The following is a 17,996-nucleotide window of genomic DNA, read 5'->3' as shown; positions in this document are numbered from 1 at the left end:
TTTTTTTTTTTTATGAGCAGGGGTATAATTACCAGCATCCTGGCTAAATTCAATCTCCAGGAACTTTATTTTTTGCCTTTTTAAATTCCCATGCAGCTGCACATAATGGTTTCCTCCCCTGAAACATCTGGATAAAGGTGGTGGTGCAGCAGAGCTGCCCCAGGACTGGTCACTGACCACTGTAGGCTCTACTCTGCAGCTTGTCTGCAGTGGTCAGAAACATTGAAATTCAAATTTTGGTGTCACATGTAAGTCATTATAGAAAATATGGTAAACATCCTTTATCCTCCACAGACTTCTCCACTGCCATTAATCTCTACTTCTCGTTGCATCACACTTCATGTCAACAAAGGTGTGCCAGAACACAGTACGCTCAATGACAAAAGATGTTTACCATTTCTTGAGGTGGCTTGTTTACAATGAAGACATAAAACAAGACTTACTTTTCTCTCCTTTCTCCACAAAGGAATACACTATTGATGTCTTTTTCCGGCAATCCTGGAGAGATGAAAGGCTGAAGTTTGATGGTCCCATGAAAATACTTCCCCTGAACAACTTGCTGGCCAGTAAGATCTGGACTCCTGACACCTTTTTCCACAATGGGAAGAAATCTGTCGCCCATAACATGACAACGCCCAACAAGTTGCTGCGCCTGGTGGACAATGGCACCCTCCTGTACACCATGAGGTAAGTTTGTGTCTCCTGGACCAGGATCTTCCAGGTCCCTATACACATGCAGGCAAGGATGGGACCTCAGAGTACATTACAGCAGAGTCTGTGCAGACTTCCACTGACTCTTTTAGCACACTTGAGTCTCACCCTGCTGCTTTCCCAGCTGTCCTTATTTCCTATCTATGTAGCATCACTGATCCTCAACTCAAGCACATTTTTACAGGTAGCTTTTTTCTCATCATTCATGTTGATTTTTTTCTTTTATGTGATTAGGTAGAAGTGTTGGGATCTATAGTTCATGGAGATGGTGCGCCACCCAACTAATTTTTGTTCCTGACCTCTGGTGGGATATGAAGTTCGGTTTCCAGTATTGGTAGGGGAACATTAGGATGGGAGAATTTGTTATTCTCCAGCAGCTTGAGAACAGATCTAAATTTGTTCAGCATGTTACACTGGAGCCATTGCAAACATCTAATGAGCCCAAGCTTGCTTGTGAGAACAACGGCTCTTTTTTTCCTGCTTCATGGAATCAATAATCCAAACCTATGTGATCAAGGCACATCAGTAGGAGAAAAAATCACCAGCTTATTAAAAAATGTGCTTTGGAGGTGACCGGTTTGGAAAGGCCATTGGAAGTTCTCAGTTTAACCCAGCCCATGTTGTCCCCAGCTGAGTTCTCACTGGGAGCCCCAAACATGAGGTTGCCTTTGCAGCATGAGACCCCAGGCAGTGATACAGCCTGTGCAACCACACTGTGAGCTGCAGTAACGGGGGTCTTCCTTCTAAAACACGAGTCATGGTTGTGGAACCATGTTTGGGCAGTCATAAATGAAACATAAATGAAACAACAAGCTACTCACAGGTGCACAAGAAAGGTACTGAGTTGTTTTTGGAAAGCTGTCGATCTTTGTTTTCAAAAATTATTTTCTCCGCCTCCATCTTCAAGCCAATCTTAACTGATAACAGGCTTCATTGTGGATTCTGTGTGCTGAGATGCTGTACTTTCACCTCTGTTTTTTGAGGACCCGACAGAATTTAATCTCTTCATAGTGAAGCTGGCTGTGAATCTACATAGTGTCAGCAAGTTTTACAGCCTACATTGATAAACAATCCTCTGCTTTTGTGCAGCAGTTCTCAAATATAAGCTAATCCTGCCAGTGCCCTGGGGGTTTAGGTCTCCACACATCAGTGATCTCGTGTTACTGAGGCAGATGGGGTAAATGAAGAGAGAAGCCCAACTTGACTTAAGGGCTCAGTTCTGCTCCCACTCCCAGCTCTCTGACCTGTGTGTGTGGATGACTAACACCCCCCAGTTTGTATCCTTGCTTGACTCTCAAGTGTTATAGGAGCTACTGGAATAAGACAGCAAAAAAGGACTCAATTTCAGGGCTTTTATGTCATTTCACTTCTTCTTTATTCAGCAAACAGCCATTAGCTTCAGCAAGTTTTGTGTGACTGAGAAAGGATTGGATTTACTTTTCTGTGTAGGGTTGGGCAGGTGCCAAGATGGCAGCACCACGATGCTTTTGGGAATGAGCTGCTTGAAGAAAATGGAATCATGGGATTTTAAAAATAAATTCAACGTATCCTTCAGTTTAACTGTCTCCCAAAGAAGGGGGGATGAAGGAGAGTCTGGACCTTCCTTTGTGTGTCAGAGATACCCAAAGTTTGAGGGTTGTACAACGAGGCCTTTTGTCACATGTTGTATTGCATAAGTACCAGGAGCTGTAGTGCATAGAGATCTTTTCCTTACCCAGCACAGATTACTGCTGTGCCGATGCGTGTGAAGCTACCTTGGTGGGGCTCCAGGCAGTATTCGACCAACCTGGAGATGTGGTTAGAGGTGGCCAGAGGGCCATCTGGAAAGCACTGCCCACTGCACAGGACAGTGTGTCAGGGGCAAAGCAGGGCTCCTCTGGGTGTGCAGTTCAACGCATCCAAGATGGAATGTCTGTCCTGGTGCATCTGATGATTGCCCGTCTCCCTGCTGCTGAAGGAAATGCCTGCTCAGGGCCACACAGTGTCTTTTGAGTCGGGGCTCAGAAAAGAAGATGCAAGGGCACAGACTGCATGGTCCAGGACTGTACATCAGGCTGAGGGTCAGAGATCAAGTCCTACCTGGCTCTGCCACTCGTAGGCACTCACACGTCAATTCCCCTGTAAAATGATGGTAATGGTATCACCCTCCATTATTAAGTGCTTTGAAACCTCCTCCCAGGAAAAGGCTGGAAGGAAACTAATGTTTTATGTCCAAGTGGCACATTATCTGTTCTCCCCCATGCCCAGGGGTATGCACAGCTGTCCTTCTCAAAGGAAGGAGTAGGACCATGAAGCCAAGCTCAGCCCCACACAGCTGACATCCAGTAAAGTTCAGATCTCAGAGGCATGCTCTGTCCTGCTGACTAGGGAGTGAGTTTGAACTTCCACCAGATTTCCCCTGGACTGGCAGGACTGCCCAGGTGATCCCTTGCAGGCTCAGTCTAGACTGATACATTGCCATGCAGTTTGACTCCTGAGACACAACCTACTCTGTTACCTTGTACCAGCCAATATCCTTGAGGGATCAGTTCTGCTGATGTGTAATTAGAGCCATGTCTCTTGCTATTTATCCTGCTGTGAAAGCCAACTACTCTTAGTCAAGGCTTACGTTTATAGATGAAGTTGCTCTGGTGGAACAGCAACTCTGACACACGCAGCCAGCAAAATTACACCTGTGTGACAATATTTATAGCTGCTGGAGAGAGCCTCTTTATCACTGACCTGAGCTTCAAGGAGTCACACACCAGCTGTAGATGAGCGTCCAGAGATTTTCTTTAGTCACGGCATAGCCTCCTCAGACATTGGTGCAACATCACAGTGCAAACATCTGATCACTGACTCCAGCCTTGGCACCTGGGTGACAAGATGGTCTTTGTGACCACAGCACAAAATTGCATTTCTCTATTCCCCTCCTTCTGGCTGCTGAGGAAGGGACAGGATTACCGATCGCTCTGCCTCTTCCCTGCTGCTCCCGCTGCCTTAGAGGGCAGGGAGAACACAGTTTTATTATGCAGCCCTGCCTCTGCAGTCTTGTTTGTGGAGCTCCTACAAGATCCAAGTAGTTCACAAAGGCCCAGCTAGGGCCTCAAAGATCTGGTGTCAGACCTGAGTACAATAAACTGGGAGTTGAGTGTGAATTTACATAACACTCAGACTAAAACTTAGCTGCTGCAGCAGTCTCTGGATGTACTCTCTGGCTTCAATTGTGTGGGGCACATAGATAATATTCTGGCTCTTCCTGGCCTTGAAGTATATGAAAATAGTAAAAGCTTAATACTGTGCTGATGGGATTCAACTTTGTGAATCCAGGCTTTAAAGAGCTCTCCTGCTCTTCACAGGGACTGTCAGAGCAGCATGTTGAGGTTTTGTGGTTATTGTCAGAGTGGTTCCCAGACAATACGTGCTCATGTTATGCACTTAAAGGATGTTTTCTTTAACTGCCAGGCTGATGCATTCATCTGCATGCCCAGAGACTTTGCCTGGAGAACCTGTATTGCTAAATACAACGCAAAGTCCTTAGCAGCAGTGCACGAGCACTTGTGAAGGAGGGTCGATGAACCGCTGGGTGAGGCAGAGGCAGAACAGGCGGGAAAGCTGAGTACAAAGGCACCCAGGACACTTGAAGTCCTACTGGGACTGTCGAACATGATAACAAGTCCCGTAACTATTGTGACCTGTTCAGGGTTTTGAGCTTCCCAGGGTGCTTTTTGAAATCACAGAGCCTCACGGTGTCTCCCCCAGCAAAGGCTTTGGGTTGTCTTTACTGCCTGGTTTTTTTAACCCCTGAGAAACTTGTGAGAGCTGTAGGCTGGAGCTTGCAGAAATCTTCCATGCAGTGGAGGTGCAATCATCATTCTCCTGTCTGCAATAGCAGCAGCTGGGACATCTCAGCACCTCCTCCTCTGGGTAGTACAGACAGGCAGCTATTTGGCAGCATCCCACATCAGGGCTGATCCTAGACAACAGCGTAAATGGACTTGAGCAGACCTAAGCTAGACTGCTAAACACACAAACAGTCGAACAGAGATGAGATTTGCAGTCTGGTTTTCCCTGCCTCACAGGTTCCAGAGTGGATCCAAAGGCAGAAATGATCTATTATCCAGGCTTGGTTTTGTGCAGGCAGACTTTTGTCAGAAAGCTGTCCCGGGACGGAGAAATCTTCAGAGATCACCTTATCTCACCGCATTTCTGCCATCATGGGCTGAAATCTCCAGGGGCGGGGGGAGGATGCAAAGTGAATTCAGTGCTTTCAGAGCCAGCACAAGGATCCTAGAAGAAATTTGGCCCTCAAGCTCAATTCTCAGCAATTAAACCTAACCTAGATTCTCACACAGCCTAAACCGTAAACACTATTCAGCCTGACTGTGGTTATTAATGAATCTCCTAGAGGAGAAATCAGGATAAAATTCAAGCAATATTCCTGGCATAAACAAAGTTGGTTCTGCTGTGCAGGGTGCTGTCATGCTTTTGTGCCACACATACACCAAGGGATTATTACATTTGCGTCCCAGAAATTGCACTGAGACTCTCGCTCATCCTGCAGCACGACGCAGGTAACGACAGGGGCTCTAATGACACATCAAAGGCTTCGCTAAGCTCCGGTAACCATGAGAACGAAGCTGAAGTGGTTTGTTGTACCGTCAGCCCTGGGAGAGGTATGTTTAGCCTGATTCACGCTTTTTTCCATTGTGTTGAGCAGTTCAAAGGACTTCCCGTGTCTTTAAAGAGACAAATATGGTTTCTCTCCTAGATGTTCCACTTTTGGTGCCATTGTGCCAGCAAAGTGAAGAGAAAACATGAGGAGTTTGGGGTTTGATTTCAAGACAGTTCTGCATAAGTTATTGCTAGTGCTTGGGACAGATGAGTCAAAGGATACAACAGCTGGATTATGTGATTGCTGGCAGCCTGGCTATTTTTCACGTGCTGCTTAGGCTTTATGATGACATTTCAGAGCTCAGTTGTCTGGACCTGAACAGGGCATGGGAGAAATGATGGAAACCTCTGTGGCTAGCTGGCCATAAGCTCCCTTGCACAGGGTAAGGGGCAAAGATGAGTATTTCTGCAACAGGTCCTTTTACCCAAATGCTGCAAAGGCAGTAGTAAATGTCTGGAAAGTGAGATACGTTCCTCTTCATTTGACATTTTGACATTTTGACATTTCATTAGGCAAAGCATATGGTGCTGAGGAGTCCCTCACCAGCAACAGGAGGTGTCGGGGAAGGCCAGCAGGGAGGGAAGTGGATGGGGAATGTGGGCACTCTCCTGAGCAGTCATTGATTCCACAGCTCACCTAAATACCTCTGCTAATTAACACTCTGAAAGATGAGCGTGTGCAAGAGAGGCTGTGGGAAGGGGGTGAAAGTTGGCCAAGGGGTGCGAAGGGCAGAGGTGTGAGCAGGAGACAGCAGCAGTGCATGCATTCTGGTCGTAGGGAAAGCATATCGAGGAGCCAGCACACCCTGGCATGTGTGAGGGCAAAGTGAAGCGATTTCAGGAAGGGAGAACATCTGGGAGGGGGAATGCCTATGTTGCTTCCCTCATCAGCAGGGAAGCTGACTCCCTTCACGTGTCATCTGTCAACGTGCTGACTTCTGGCTGACTGAAGTTGTTGAACCAGACTCATCTCACTGGAATGATACAGCATTTTCTTTTTTATTTGATTTCAGGAGACTTCAGTTGTAGCTGGAGAAGTGGCAATTATGTTGCTTTTTCAGTGGTTTGTTGATAGATTTATTGTGGTGGTGTTTACTGGCTCAGCTAATAAAATACACTTTAGATTTAAAATGTGATTGCTGCATTCCCACACACCTACAGAGTCATCCAGCATCCATATAAAGTTGTCTTCTTCCCTTGACAACACTTGCTTTTGTTGGCCATGGCCTGGAGAGGGCAGGAGGGTACAGCCAAGGCCAGCTCGTGCCCGTCTGGTCTCTGCTTCCACCTTGGTCCCTTCTGAGGCTCCTCTTGGCTGCTCTAAATGGTATCCAACCACTGGACCCACAACTGCAGTCCTTTCAGTCATTCAGCCTTATTCATAGAGGCTGTTGATCACAGCCAAGACTTGCAAAGGCTACAGTGGACAAAAAAGGTCTTTCTGTTTTTTGGGGAGAATTCAGGATACTTCAGGAGGATACACTGATCAGAGGAGAGGTCCTTTGGAAAAGCCAACTTTGGGAACACCCAGCTAAGAGCCTTTTGAAATAATAAAGTAATTAGTGAAGCAAACAAAGGAATAGGAAGGTAAAAAGGAAAAGTCTTGTGTGGCCTTCTGAGGGAGACTGGGGAAATGTATCAACATTTCCTTTACACAAGTGGCAAATATTAGAAGCAAAAAATCCATTGCAGTTGGAAAGGATACAGAAAGAATTGAATGGTAAGATCTGTGAGGACATGCTTGACCAGCTTGCCAACCGTGAAGCTCCCCAAGTGACTTTTGAGCTGACAGAAGAAAGCATCACAAAAGAAACAGAAAAGAAGCAGCATGGCTGTCAAGTCCACACCTTGCTGCCAGGTTTTCATACCTGCTTCTTGAAATCCTAATCTTCATCCAGATTACGAAAGAGAGGCATCTGAGCAAATGAGCAAATTATTCATGGTGACTTTTGAGTGTCCAGAAGAAAATCATGTATGAGCAGTCCTGGTTAACAGGGGAGGTCCCAGACACCTGGAGGCTTGCCAGTGTGACACCCATCTACAAGAAGGGCCAGAAGGAGGATCCAGGGAACTACAGGACTGTCAGCCTGACCTCAGTGCCGGGGAAGATTATGGAGTAGTTCATCTTGAGTGCGCTCACCCGGCATGTGCAGGACAACACGGTGATCAGGCCCAGCCAGCATGGGTTCATGAAAAGTAGGTCCTGCTTGACCAACCCAATCTTTTTCTATGACGAGGTGACCCACCTAGTGGATGAGGGAGAGGCTGTGGATGTTATCTACCTGGACTTTAATAAGGCCTTTTACACTGTTTCCCACAGCATTCTCCTGGAGAAACTGGTTGTTCGTGGTTTGGATGGTTCTACACTTCACTGGGCAAAAAACTGGTTGGATGGCTGAGCCCAGAGAGTTGTGGTGAATGGAGTTAAATCCAATTGGCAGCCGGTCACAAGTGATGTTCCCCAGGGCTCAGTTTTGGGCCCAGTGTTGTTTAACACCTTTATCAATGATCTGGATGAGGGGATTGAGTGCACCCTCAGTAAGTTTGCAGATAACACCAGGCTGGGCGGGAGTGTTGATCTGCTTGAGGGTAGGAAGGCTCTGCAGAGGGATCTGGACAGACTGGATTGATGGGCTGAGGCCAGCTGTATGAGGTTCAACAAGGCCAAGTGCTGAGTCCTGGCACTTGGGTCACAACAACCCCATGTGACACTACAGGCTTGGGGAAGAGTGGTTGGAAAGCTGCCTGGAGCAAAAGGACCTTGGGGTGCCGGCTGATGGCCAGCTGAACATGAGCCAGCAGTGTGCCCAGGTGGACAAGAAGGCCAATGGCATTGTGGCTTGTATTGGGAATAGAGTGGCCAGCAGGAGTAGGGAAGTGATCGTCCCCCCTGACTCAGCACAGGTGATGCTGCACCTTGAATACTGTGTTCAGTTTGGGTCCCCTCACTACAAGAAGGACATTGAGTTGCTGGAGCATGTCCAGAGAAGGGCGACAAGGCTGCTGAAGGGTCTAGAGCACAGGTTTTATGAGGAGCATCTGGGGGAATTGGGGTTGTTCAGTCTGGAGGAGACTGAGGGGGGCAGACCTTACTCCTCTCTACAACTACCTGAAAGGAGGTTGTAGTGAGGTGGGTGTCGGTCTCTTCTCCCAAGTAACCAGTGATAGGACAAGAGGAAATAGCCTCAAGTTGTGTTAGGGGAAGTTTAGTTTGGATATTAGGAAAAAATCATTTACTGAAAGAGTGGTGAAGCATCGGAACAGGCTGCCCAGGGAAGTGGTGGAGTCACCATCCCTGGAGGTGTTCAAATAAACGTGTGGACATGGCACTTCAGGACATAGTTTAGTAGGCATAGTGGTGTTGGGTTGACAGTTGGACTTAGAGGTCTTTTCCAACCTTAATGATTGTATGATTCTATGATTCCAACAGTGTGCTTGTAGGCTTGTCAAAATCACTATCAGTCTTTCCACTGACTTCAGTGAGTCTTGGCTGAAGTCCTAGAGATCAGGTGTTCTTCTCTCTCGTATAAAACAGGTACTTTCAGTCCAGAGGTGAAAAAGCCATCAGCAAGTCATGAAGAGTGATTTGTTTCCAAGGTAGTTACATTGACCACACAGTGGTTCTTGGATTGGCTGAGGAAGCCAATCTGGGGTCAGGCATAATGCAAGCACGACAGTCATCATCACCTTTTTGTCAGCAGAATGATTACTACAGGGCATACTGGTCACTATTCATGTACATGGATTCAGAAAGGATTGACAGACTCAAGAGTAGAAAAGGTCCTCCGTCTCTGGTGCAATCAAAACCTGGATACAGCCTCTGAATCATGGAAGCAGTAAGCTGAGACATGACAGCAAGGTGTGGTTTGCTCTGAGTTCACCCAAGTTTTGTACATCTTTATAAGTACCCACTGGCCTCCTCTGCTGGAGGAATCAGCCTGAATAGACCCAATAAACCTGCTGTGGTTCACCTGGCCAGAGTATGGCGCATTACATCATCCACGCTTGGGCTGTGAGCCCTTGGGACCTAACAGTGAATGGTGACTCAACAGCCAGCCCCTCAGGGCTTCAGTGCAAGTAGTCCCTATGGAGCGTACAGGGACCATGTCCTGCAGATGCTGAATACCTAAGAGCTGTTTATCACGACCAAACCTGTCCCAAGTGTGGGAGTTGCTTTTATAGGTTTTCTTTGTTCCCGCTATGGGGCAGCTCCTGGGGCACAGTGGGGCGGATGTGCCTGGTGGAGATAGGGCAGTGGTACCTGGCACTGAAAAAACAGAAGAAATGAGTATGTGCTGCTGTTGCATTAAAGAGCAAGGAGGTACCACTGAAACACTGCGGGGCAGGGTTCAGAAGGTCTGCAGGAAACTCACTGCTTTCCTGTGCTAGCTCATACAAGAGTAAGGCGTAGACTTCCCCATGATGCCATCTGCTCTGTGGCACTGTGACTGCAGTGACCACTGCAAAGGGGTCGCACGCCTCAGACATTCCCAAAGGCTGGGTTAACTGGGATCTAAACCCCTACTCTGGGTGCTGCAGGGGCTCTGAGTCACGCAGGAGTGTTTTGGTCATCCAGCCCTGCCCCATCGAAGTTATGGCAGTTTCCAGCTCTGCTCCTCCGCTTCTTGATTTAATGCCTCTGCCTGTCTCTCGTGGGGACGCCAGCTTTCCTAGACCCTCTAAGAAACAGACGAGGATGGATGTGGATCTGAAATTGAGAGGTTCATTTCCTCACCTGGCAGAGCAAAATTCACAGCCGGTGGAGTGTTCCCAGTGCAGCCGATGTGGAGCAGCTGTGCAGGAATTTGCTGCTGCCTCATCCCTCACCTGTGCTGGTGCCCGCCTGTCACAGCACCATCTGCCGCCTGCAGCCACCATCGGTGCAGCCTCAAGATCCCCTGCCACCTCCAAGCCAACTCGATTCTGCTTTGCTTCCCCCACAGGGGTTTTTAGAGCAATTTGTGAAGTACTTGGTTTTGTCCACATTTTTTTTTTGTGTCTAGTTCAAAAAACAGTCCTTTTTTTTTTTTTTTTTTTTTTGATAGAATCATTTAAGCTTTGTCCACCTGGAAGAAAGAACCTTTATTTTTCTTTTGTTTCCTTTCTTTTTTTTTCTATGCTTTTAGCAAACAAAATCTGAACCCTTTATTTTTGTCAGGGTTTGTTTTGCATTTGACTAAGCCTCAGTATTTTCTGTGAAGAATAACTTACCTGAACATTTTTCCAGCGGAAGGAAAATATCTCAATAGAAGCTTTCCACTGTGCTTCTTGACCTGAGTTTTCCACAAGCCACATTCAGCCTTAGGTTTGTGTGCCTGCCCTTTGCATCCACCTGTCGCTTCTGTCATGGTTTATTTGTTATTTTGCTGAGCCATCAGAAGTGGGTCCTTTTTTCTACAAATAGTTCCTTCAGAGGAGATTGTATTAGACATCTCCTGAGAAGCCATCTCTCCTGGCTCCCCCTCTGAGGCTGCAGGCTTTGCAATACTGCAGGAAGGAACACGAGCTTAGAGCTACTTTTTTTAGAGCCTTTTATAGCTGATTCTTTTATGCCTGGCCCCATATTCTGCAGCGCACTGCTTTAATGGTTGTGCCTCCCTTACAAAACTGCTTTCTGACGAGGTATCCTACTGGGATTTGGTGGATACGTAAAGCGCACAAGTTGTCCTGCAGCCCCCCACATAGCCTCAGGACACGCAGCTCTGCATCTGCCCGCAGCATCCTCTGCAGTGCCACCAGCGGGGGAAGAGGTGGGACAAGGTGCCCACATGCACAGGGGTGTGTTATACCCTGGTGCAACTCTTGCAACTTCATGGCTGTGACTTTGCTCAGCAAGCCCAGTAGATCTGTGGCTTCTTGACTGAACAATCTGCCAGCTCTCGGCTCCTTCCAGACCACTGGTAAGAACAGGCCATGTTGCCTGGAAGCCCTTCCTTCTGCTTTCCAGCATGATCAATGAGATGTCCCCTGGCCCCAAGCGTTAACGAGCTCTTTGTGCACAGTGCATACGCAAACAGAAGTCCTGGGCTTTGGCAGATTTTCTGATTGCGCTGAGTGGATAAAGATGAACTCAGTCAATAGGGTTGAGTTTACACAATGAGAAAGGTGGCCAGATCCGTGTGTGTGCTGTTCTCTCCACAGCTGATGGACTTCTGCCCGCAGACACAGAGGTTAGTGACCACACTGTGGTCTTTGTTGCCTTGGATGAATGCAGGGCAAAGATGCCATGGCAGAAGGGCCAGGCAGGAGCCTCTGCAGCCGTGTGTATCTGATCATGCCCTGTGTTTTTTTCTTGTAGGCTAACAATTCATGCAGAGTGCCCCATGCACCTGGAGGACTTCCCCATGGATGTGCATGCTTGCCCACTGAAATTTGGGAGCTGTAAGTACTTTGACCAGCCTCTGCAAGGAGGCGGGTACAGAGCTAAAGAACAGGCCTTTGTGTGGCTAGTGTTTTCCTGTATTTTAGTAACTGTTATTAATTATTGCTAATGATAATGTGAATAAAAAATTTATTTCTGGTATCTCATAAGTGCAATTCCTACCATTGTCAGCAGCAAGCAAATCTGTGGTCAGTTCAGGCTTGCAGGATGGGTTAGACACATATGGTTTTGCTGTAAGTTTATTAGGGAAGCGGGCAGAGCAGCTTCCCATTGCCCTCCCTGCCTTTGCTGGACAGTGCTGCCTCTTCAGTGCTACCTCAGCAGGACTGGCATTGGTGGAAAACTGAGAGCTGCTTTTCCTTCATCATTTTTCCTGGGGGAAAGGATTTGGGCAGATAGTAGTGGTATCTGCTGCTAGATGTCCTGTCCAGCTTCCCTGTGACACTCCTGCCAATGTGGGCAGAGCCTGAAATCACTGGTTGCTCTGGCTCTATGCTCCAATGGAGATTACAAACCCTTCCTCCTCTTCAGTCTGTCAGGCAGGATTCTCTCAAGTAAAAGGCTTGGAAACTCATTCCGAACACCAAAGGGTGCTGGTTTAAGGAAGATTTGCAGGCTGCTGGTGAGTCAAAAGGTTCTACCAGGCTTGCAGCTTCTCATCTGCCTGGGCTTCCCCTACGCTGCCTAGGAATAAGTTCCCTCTTCTCTCCCGTAGGCAAGTTGAATTTCTTTTGGTTTTGTTCCTAAAGTGAGTGTGAAAAAAATCCCAAGCCACTGATTCACCATAATGTGGAAATAAACTTCGTAGCCCCACTCTGCCTGAAGTCTCCTCCAGGTCCAGGAACTGAGCACCACTCTCAGTCTGTGTTTGCGTTAGATGGAAGAGTTACCCACCTCCAACTAAAGAATGAGCCCCCACCAGTAATCTCCTTTTTGGACCCTAAGAAAACAGAGAAATTGCAACCTTTCTAAACTGATCCTTCCTTCCTGTAGCCATTTGGGAGTTAATTATGGAGAAAGTTGAAAAGTTTGATTGACACCAGAAGAAATCATGTTTATCATGCACATTTTCTCCTCTGCCTCATGACAAAATACATCCATGAAACTGGATTATTCAAAACTATTAAAATAAAGTTATTTCTTAGGCAGCATCTAATTAAATGTAGAACTCATTGCCAGAAGACATCACTAAGGCCAGTAAGTAAAATAGCAAGCCTTAGAGAAGGATGAATTATTAATGTTAATTGACCTTGTGAGGAGGGATACAAAATCTCATACCTCAGGCCTAAACTCTGGGATTATTACAAGACTTGCAGGAAGGCAGATTACTCGACATCTAATTGCTTATAATGTTTCTTGGTAAGGAAAAGAGATTAATGTGCATATTTCTGCTGGAACACCCTTTGGGGTTCTTCTGGGTGTTTTTACTGATTTGGCCTCTGAATGATGAGAGTTTTGACACAAGCAGCTCAGAGAACTGCCCCTGATGGACATTAGTACAGATCTTTCTAAAGCACCCATCTGCATAGCATCTGAGCTCACCTCTCCTATGTTGGAGTAGGATTAGTGTTTGCACCAAACAGCTGTCGACAGCTGGAAGCTGCTAATTTGCAAGAAGCTTAGAGTGGGTCAGATTTGTACATAGAAGGACAACTCCAGGGCCAGACATGTGCTCTTCAAAGGAGAGCCAAATGTGCCTCATTGACCACCCTTCCAGTGATCCTCACAACCTGAATGGTTCACCAGTGGCCCCCTGTCCCTGTGCCACCATGGAAGCCACCCAAGGGAGAGTGATTTGCACAGAGGGAAGGCAGAGGGCTTGCAGAAGTAAGAGCATCAGGCATTTCAGGTAGCTTCAGCTGCCCACCTGCATCATTCCTTGGACCAAATGCAGTGAAGGTGATGGCTTTACTTATCGCCATGCTCCCTAGAAGATGGATGTACACAGCAGAGAACAACTGTTTGTAAGGCAGTCAAAGGACATTTGTACAGCACCTATCTGAGACTAGGCTAGCAGAAATTGCTCAAGTTACCAGCTCCACTAAATGTCAAAGAGCTGTCCTTGTTTGGATTTGACTAGACTGCATTGCAAGCCAGGCATTGAGTAGAACCAAAACAGCTTCATGACATTAAATATGTTCCAAGCATCCATGCCATGCCTACATGACACCAGATACACTTCTGTCCCAGACAACCAGATATGTAGACAACAGTGTTTTTGGTGATGATGGCAATGAAACTGTGGGCAGGTTTCCTTTGTAGACTGAGAGTGGCAGTGGGTGAACTGTGACTACTAGAGCAGAAGGTGCTGCCCATTAAGGCAGAAGAGCATTGGCAGAGCTGTACAAAGCTAAGCCTGAAGGAGAACGGAGGTCTCCAGAAGCATGTTGAGAGCTGGAAGGAGGGGCTGGAAAAACAGTGTTGCACATGGGATGAGAGGTGCCAGCCTGCATCAGAAGTGCTTAGACAGCACACTGGCATGCTGAGAGACATTGGCTGATCATCAAAACCACTCCTCCCATTTTGCACGGTGCCTGCTTGGTATTTAACAGGTTTGCCAAAACCTACAGTGCAGCAATAACAGTGGTTGTTTTAAAAAGATCAGAGAAATCTGGTTGTCTCAGGATACAATCTTTCCGCAAAGCAGGAGCTGAGACTTTTCTGTAGTAGACCTGACCCGTTGCTTGACCTGATTCCAGTCAAAGAATCCCTTAATAGGAGAAGCTGGTGGTAAAAATTAATTGAAGACTTGTTTTAGAGAGTTTTGTTCTTGCCTAAAAAACTGATGCAGAGCATGTATGGGCAGGAAGCTTGGGCATTACGGAGAGAAGTAGCTCCTAGTAGTCTGAAGAGACTCAGTCTCTGGAAACCACAGGATTGGCAAAACCAAGAGCATGCAGGAGCTGTTGGGAAAGCGAGTGACAAGCAGGGGTTTGGTCACAAAGGCTTCTGAAGGTGATGGTGACTGTGTGTGTTACAAAGAGGTGACTGCATATGGAGAATTGAGCAGGTGGGATAGAGAGGGGAACTTGCAAGCCCCGGGAAGGATACCCTGGCCCTGAGCCTGGCGCTACCCCTCACAGCAGTCCAGTGGCTTTTGCCTGCTGTTTCTCTTTCGATGTGTGGGCAGGCTTTTCTCAGTACTGCCCTCCCTCGCTGCCTGGCAGATTGGCCTGGAGGATGGTAAACACAGGGTCACGCAGGGCAAAAGCATCTTGGTGGGAGGGCACACCACCTCCAAAGCTGAGAGGCTTGGAGAGGGTTGCTTCCAAGTGAGAGTGAGGATTTTTATCTTTTTCTCCCTAACCTAAAATTCAACCCCATCTGCCTTTAGCCTTTCTCACCAGCTGCTGCCAGCATGACTCTCCTGGTCCCCGGCACGGCAGGGCTGTGGCCGTCCTGCTGCCCCAGCAGCCTGCTGGTCTGGACACCTTCCTATCTTGTCTCTACTTTGAGCCAACCCTTGCAGAGTCAGCACGTCAAGGGGACACCCTGTCTCTCTACGACAGTGCTCTGCCCCCTCTTCCAGCTCCCTCCCAAAAATCCCAGCTCCCTCTTTCTCATTTGACTTAACAGTTGTTGAACTGCCTTGGTCTCTGGCCATGCTTGGCTGTGCTCAGCCATGTGGCTCTGAGGAACACACAGGAAGGATTAATTTGGCTACAGGCTAATTTTGGTATATTTTAGGTCAGGCAGAAGCATAAACCTCATTTTTCTTTCTCCTCTGCAGATGCCTACACAAAGACAGAGGTGATTTACACCTGGACACTGGGGAAGGATAAATCAGTGGAAGTAGCAAAGGGTGGATCTCGGCTGAACCAGTATGACCTGCTGGGTCATGTTGTTGGGACAGAGATGGTTCGATCCAGCACAGGTACTTGTGGGACCACAATGAGATGCGTGGGCTGAGCACAGTCAGACGAGATGGGACCCATGGGCTTTGAATGCCATGATTTGGCATAATTATAGAGGCAGTACCTGTGGGCAGTGAGAACCACAGTACTTCCCAAGCCATGTGCTGTTGAAGAATATGTCTGGGGACATCTGGAGCAGTCACCAAGAGGCAGTAAAGGGTTTGCACTGAAAGAGCCTTATCACCCATAGCCTCTAGAAAAATTATTTCAAGCATCTAAAAATGACCTGCTGTGTGGAAAATTTGCCCCACCTTGCCCAGCTGGTTCTTGGTACTGTGGATTCATTTGTCTTGGATCCCTTTCCAGTCCCTCAGGAGAGCATTGCGGGCAGTGGAGGCAAATGCTACATAATGTTCAGTGTGATTTTCACTGCATCTGCTTACACAAACAATATCATAGCTAATAGAAGATTATCCCAAACAAATGCTTCCTCTGATTAATGACCAATATTAATCATCTGTCTTTCCCATCTGCTGCTCCTCCCTTCCCCTTTGAATCCAGGTACTGATAGCTTCTGTTTTCTTATGTGTGTCTCTCATCTTTCCTTTTTTCCTATTTTTTTTTTTTTCCTTCTGTATGCACCAGTAGTTCTCTCATTTGAGGATATTTCCTCTCTGGTGCACTTGATTTTAATAGTGTCTGTCTGTAACAACTCATATCACCTCCCTTGGGGAAATGTGGAGAGTCCAGGGAACTAAATGTCATAATATCTGACCCATCTCTCTACTTAAGTTGTAGTAAAATGTACAGATGAATAACCTGAAGTGGCAAGAAAGCTGCTAAAGGCTCCTGTGTGTAATGATTTAGCAGAGCCACACTCACAACAAAAAGGCACAATAATCCAACAAAATAGCCAAAGCTTTGAGTGGAGGAATAGGGCATCGAGGGAAAACAGGGACAGCTGCTTCTTTGGTTTACAGCCCAGACCTTTAACGACAGAACTTGCCCTGATTTTTGAGATGATCACGGCAAGAAAAGGTGGAATATTTTCAGCTTTGTCAGAGAAAATAAAATCCTTAGTTCTGAAATCCTACAGAATGGTCTCTCTAGGCTGATGGGATCTTAACCACAAAGTTGGTCCCTAGGCTGGAGCAGAAAACGGATGGGAGCTGGGTCAGGAGAGACCTCCAGAGGTGTCTTGTGCCTGGGGTGAAATGGAAAGCCTGTTGCCTGGTTGATAATTGGCATTGATTTGCCATTGTCCCACAATTCTTTGGTAGTGAATTAAAGATGTCTCCAGAGAAGTATTTTTAAAGGACATATGCTACATGGAACTCACCCAGGCTACACTGGGGCATAGGCCTGGCGTGGCACAGCAGTTGTGTGTGCATGTACAGGACATGCAAAGTCAGCGCCAGCAGTGTGCTGCAGCATGCATCCCTCCTTCACACAGCTGTTAGGGTGGCCTGCAGTACTGTGAGATACCAGGGCATGCCAGCCAGTAACAATATAACACACATGCTGCAATTTCATCTAAGAACTTGAAAGTTTGTTCAGGACAGACCTTTAGTGGTTTAGAGATGGATTGGTGGTCAGCTGGCCCCATCCTGGAAAGCACTGGCGGCTCAGCATCTCTAACTGGCTATCTCTGCAGGAGAGTATGTCGTCATGACCACACACTTCCACCTCAAGAGGAAGATTGGGTACTTTGTGATCCAGACCTACCTACCCTGCATTATGACTGTCATCCTGTCCCAGGTCTCCTTCTGGCTTAACAGGGAGTCCGTTCCTGCCCGAACAGTTTTTGGTGAGTCTGGGAGAATGGGGGGCATCCTCTCAGGTCAGGGGAGAAAGGCATGACAAGTGATGGGAAATAGGCTGAGCATCAGAGCTGGTCTTCTCCAGGCCTTGACCAGCATCAGTGAAGCTGCTGGCCATTTCCCAGAATAGCTCTCAGTGTTTTCCCAGTGCTCCTGCTTCCACTGAATCACCACAAAAATACTCCTGTCCATGTTTCTGCTACAAGCCAAGCCATAAATATTAACAGTAATCAAGGTATTGATCATCTAATTATATGCATTTGGCTGTGTCTGCTTATCCATATTGGCTTTTGATTTGAGGAGAGGATAGGTACATGGGGAGGCATTTAAAGCTCTACCTTTGAAATTGCTAATGTGCCCTTGGTCAGAGCTCCACATAACAAGTTCCTGGGCTGAGGCAGTATAACTGCATGGTAAATATATTGTTATTATTTTCTTCAGCTGCTTTCAGATCCTCTCTCCGAGGAAAAGTGTCAGGCTGGCATTGCACATATATTAATAGCTTTTGCAAACATTTAATAACAGAATTGCTTTGTGCTCTCCTGGCAAGACCTTTAGCTCAAGATCTACACACAC

General features: G+C 47.1%; 1 protein-coding gene across 2 annotated transcripts in view; it reads left to right on the top strand.

Annotated features, from left to right (window-relative positions):
- LOC104329532 (gamma-aminobutyric acid type A receptor subunit alpha3) overlaps positions 1 to 17,996 on the top strand; it is an 80,207-nt gene that overhangs the window by 43,077 nt on the left and 19,134 nt on the right. For both annotated transcript variants that reach the window (XM_075435248.1, XM_075435247.1), the window contains exons 5-8: positions 467 to 687; positions 11,663 to 11,745; positions 15,477 to 15,620; positions 17,255 to 17,407. In XM_075435248.1, coding sequence (XP_075291363.1) covers positions 467 to 687; positions 11,663 to 11,745; positions 15,477 to 15,620; positions 17,255 to 17,407 — 601 coding nt within the window. The remainder of the gene's footprint in view (positions 1 to 466; positions 688 to 11,662; positions 11,746 to 15,476; positions 15,621 to 17,254; positions 17,408 to 17,996) is intronic.

This window comes from Opisthocomus hoazin, chromosome 14 (assembly GCF_030867145.1).
Source record: "Opisthocomus hoazin isolate bOpiHoa1 chromosome 14, bOpiHoa1.hap1, whole genome shotgun sequence".
NCBI lineage: Eukaryota > Metazoa > Chordata > Aves > Opisthocomiformes > Opisthocomidae > Opisthocomus > Opisthocomus hoazin.
This window is presented reverse-complemented; position numbering and strand designations above follow the sequence as displayed.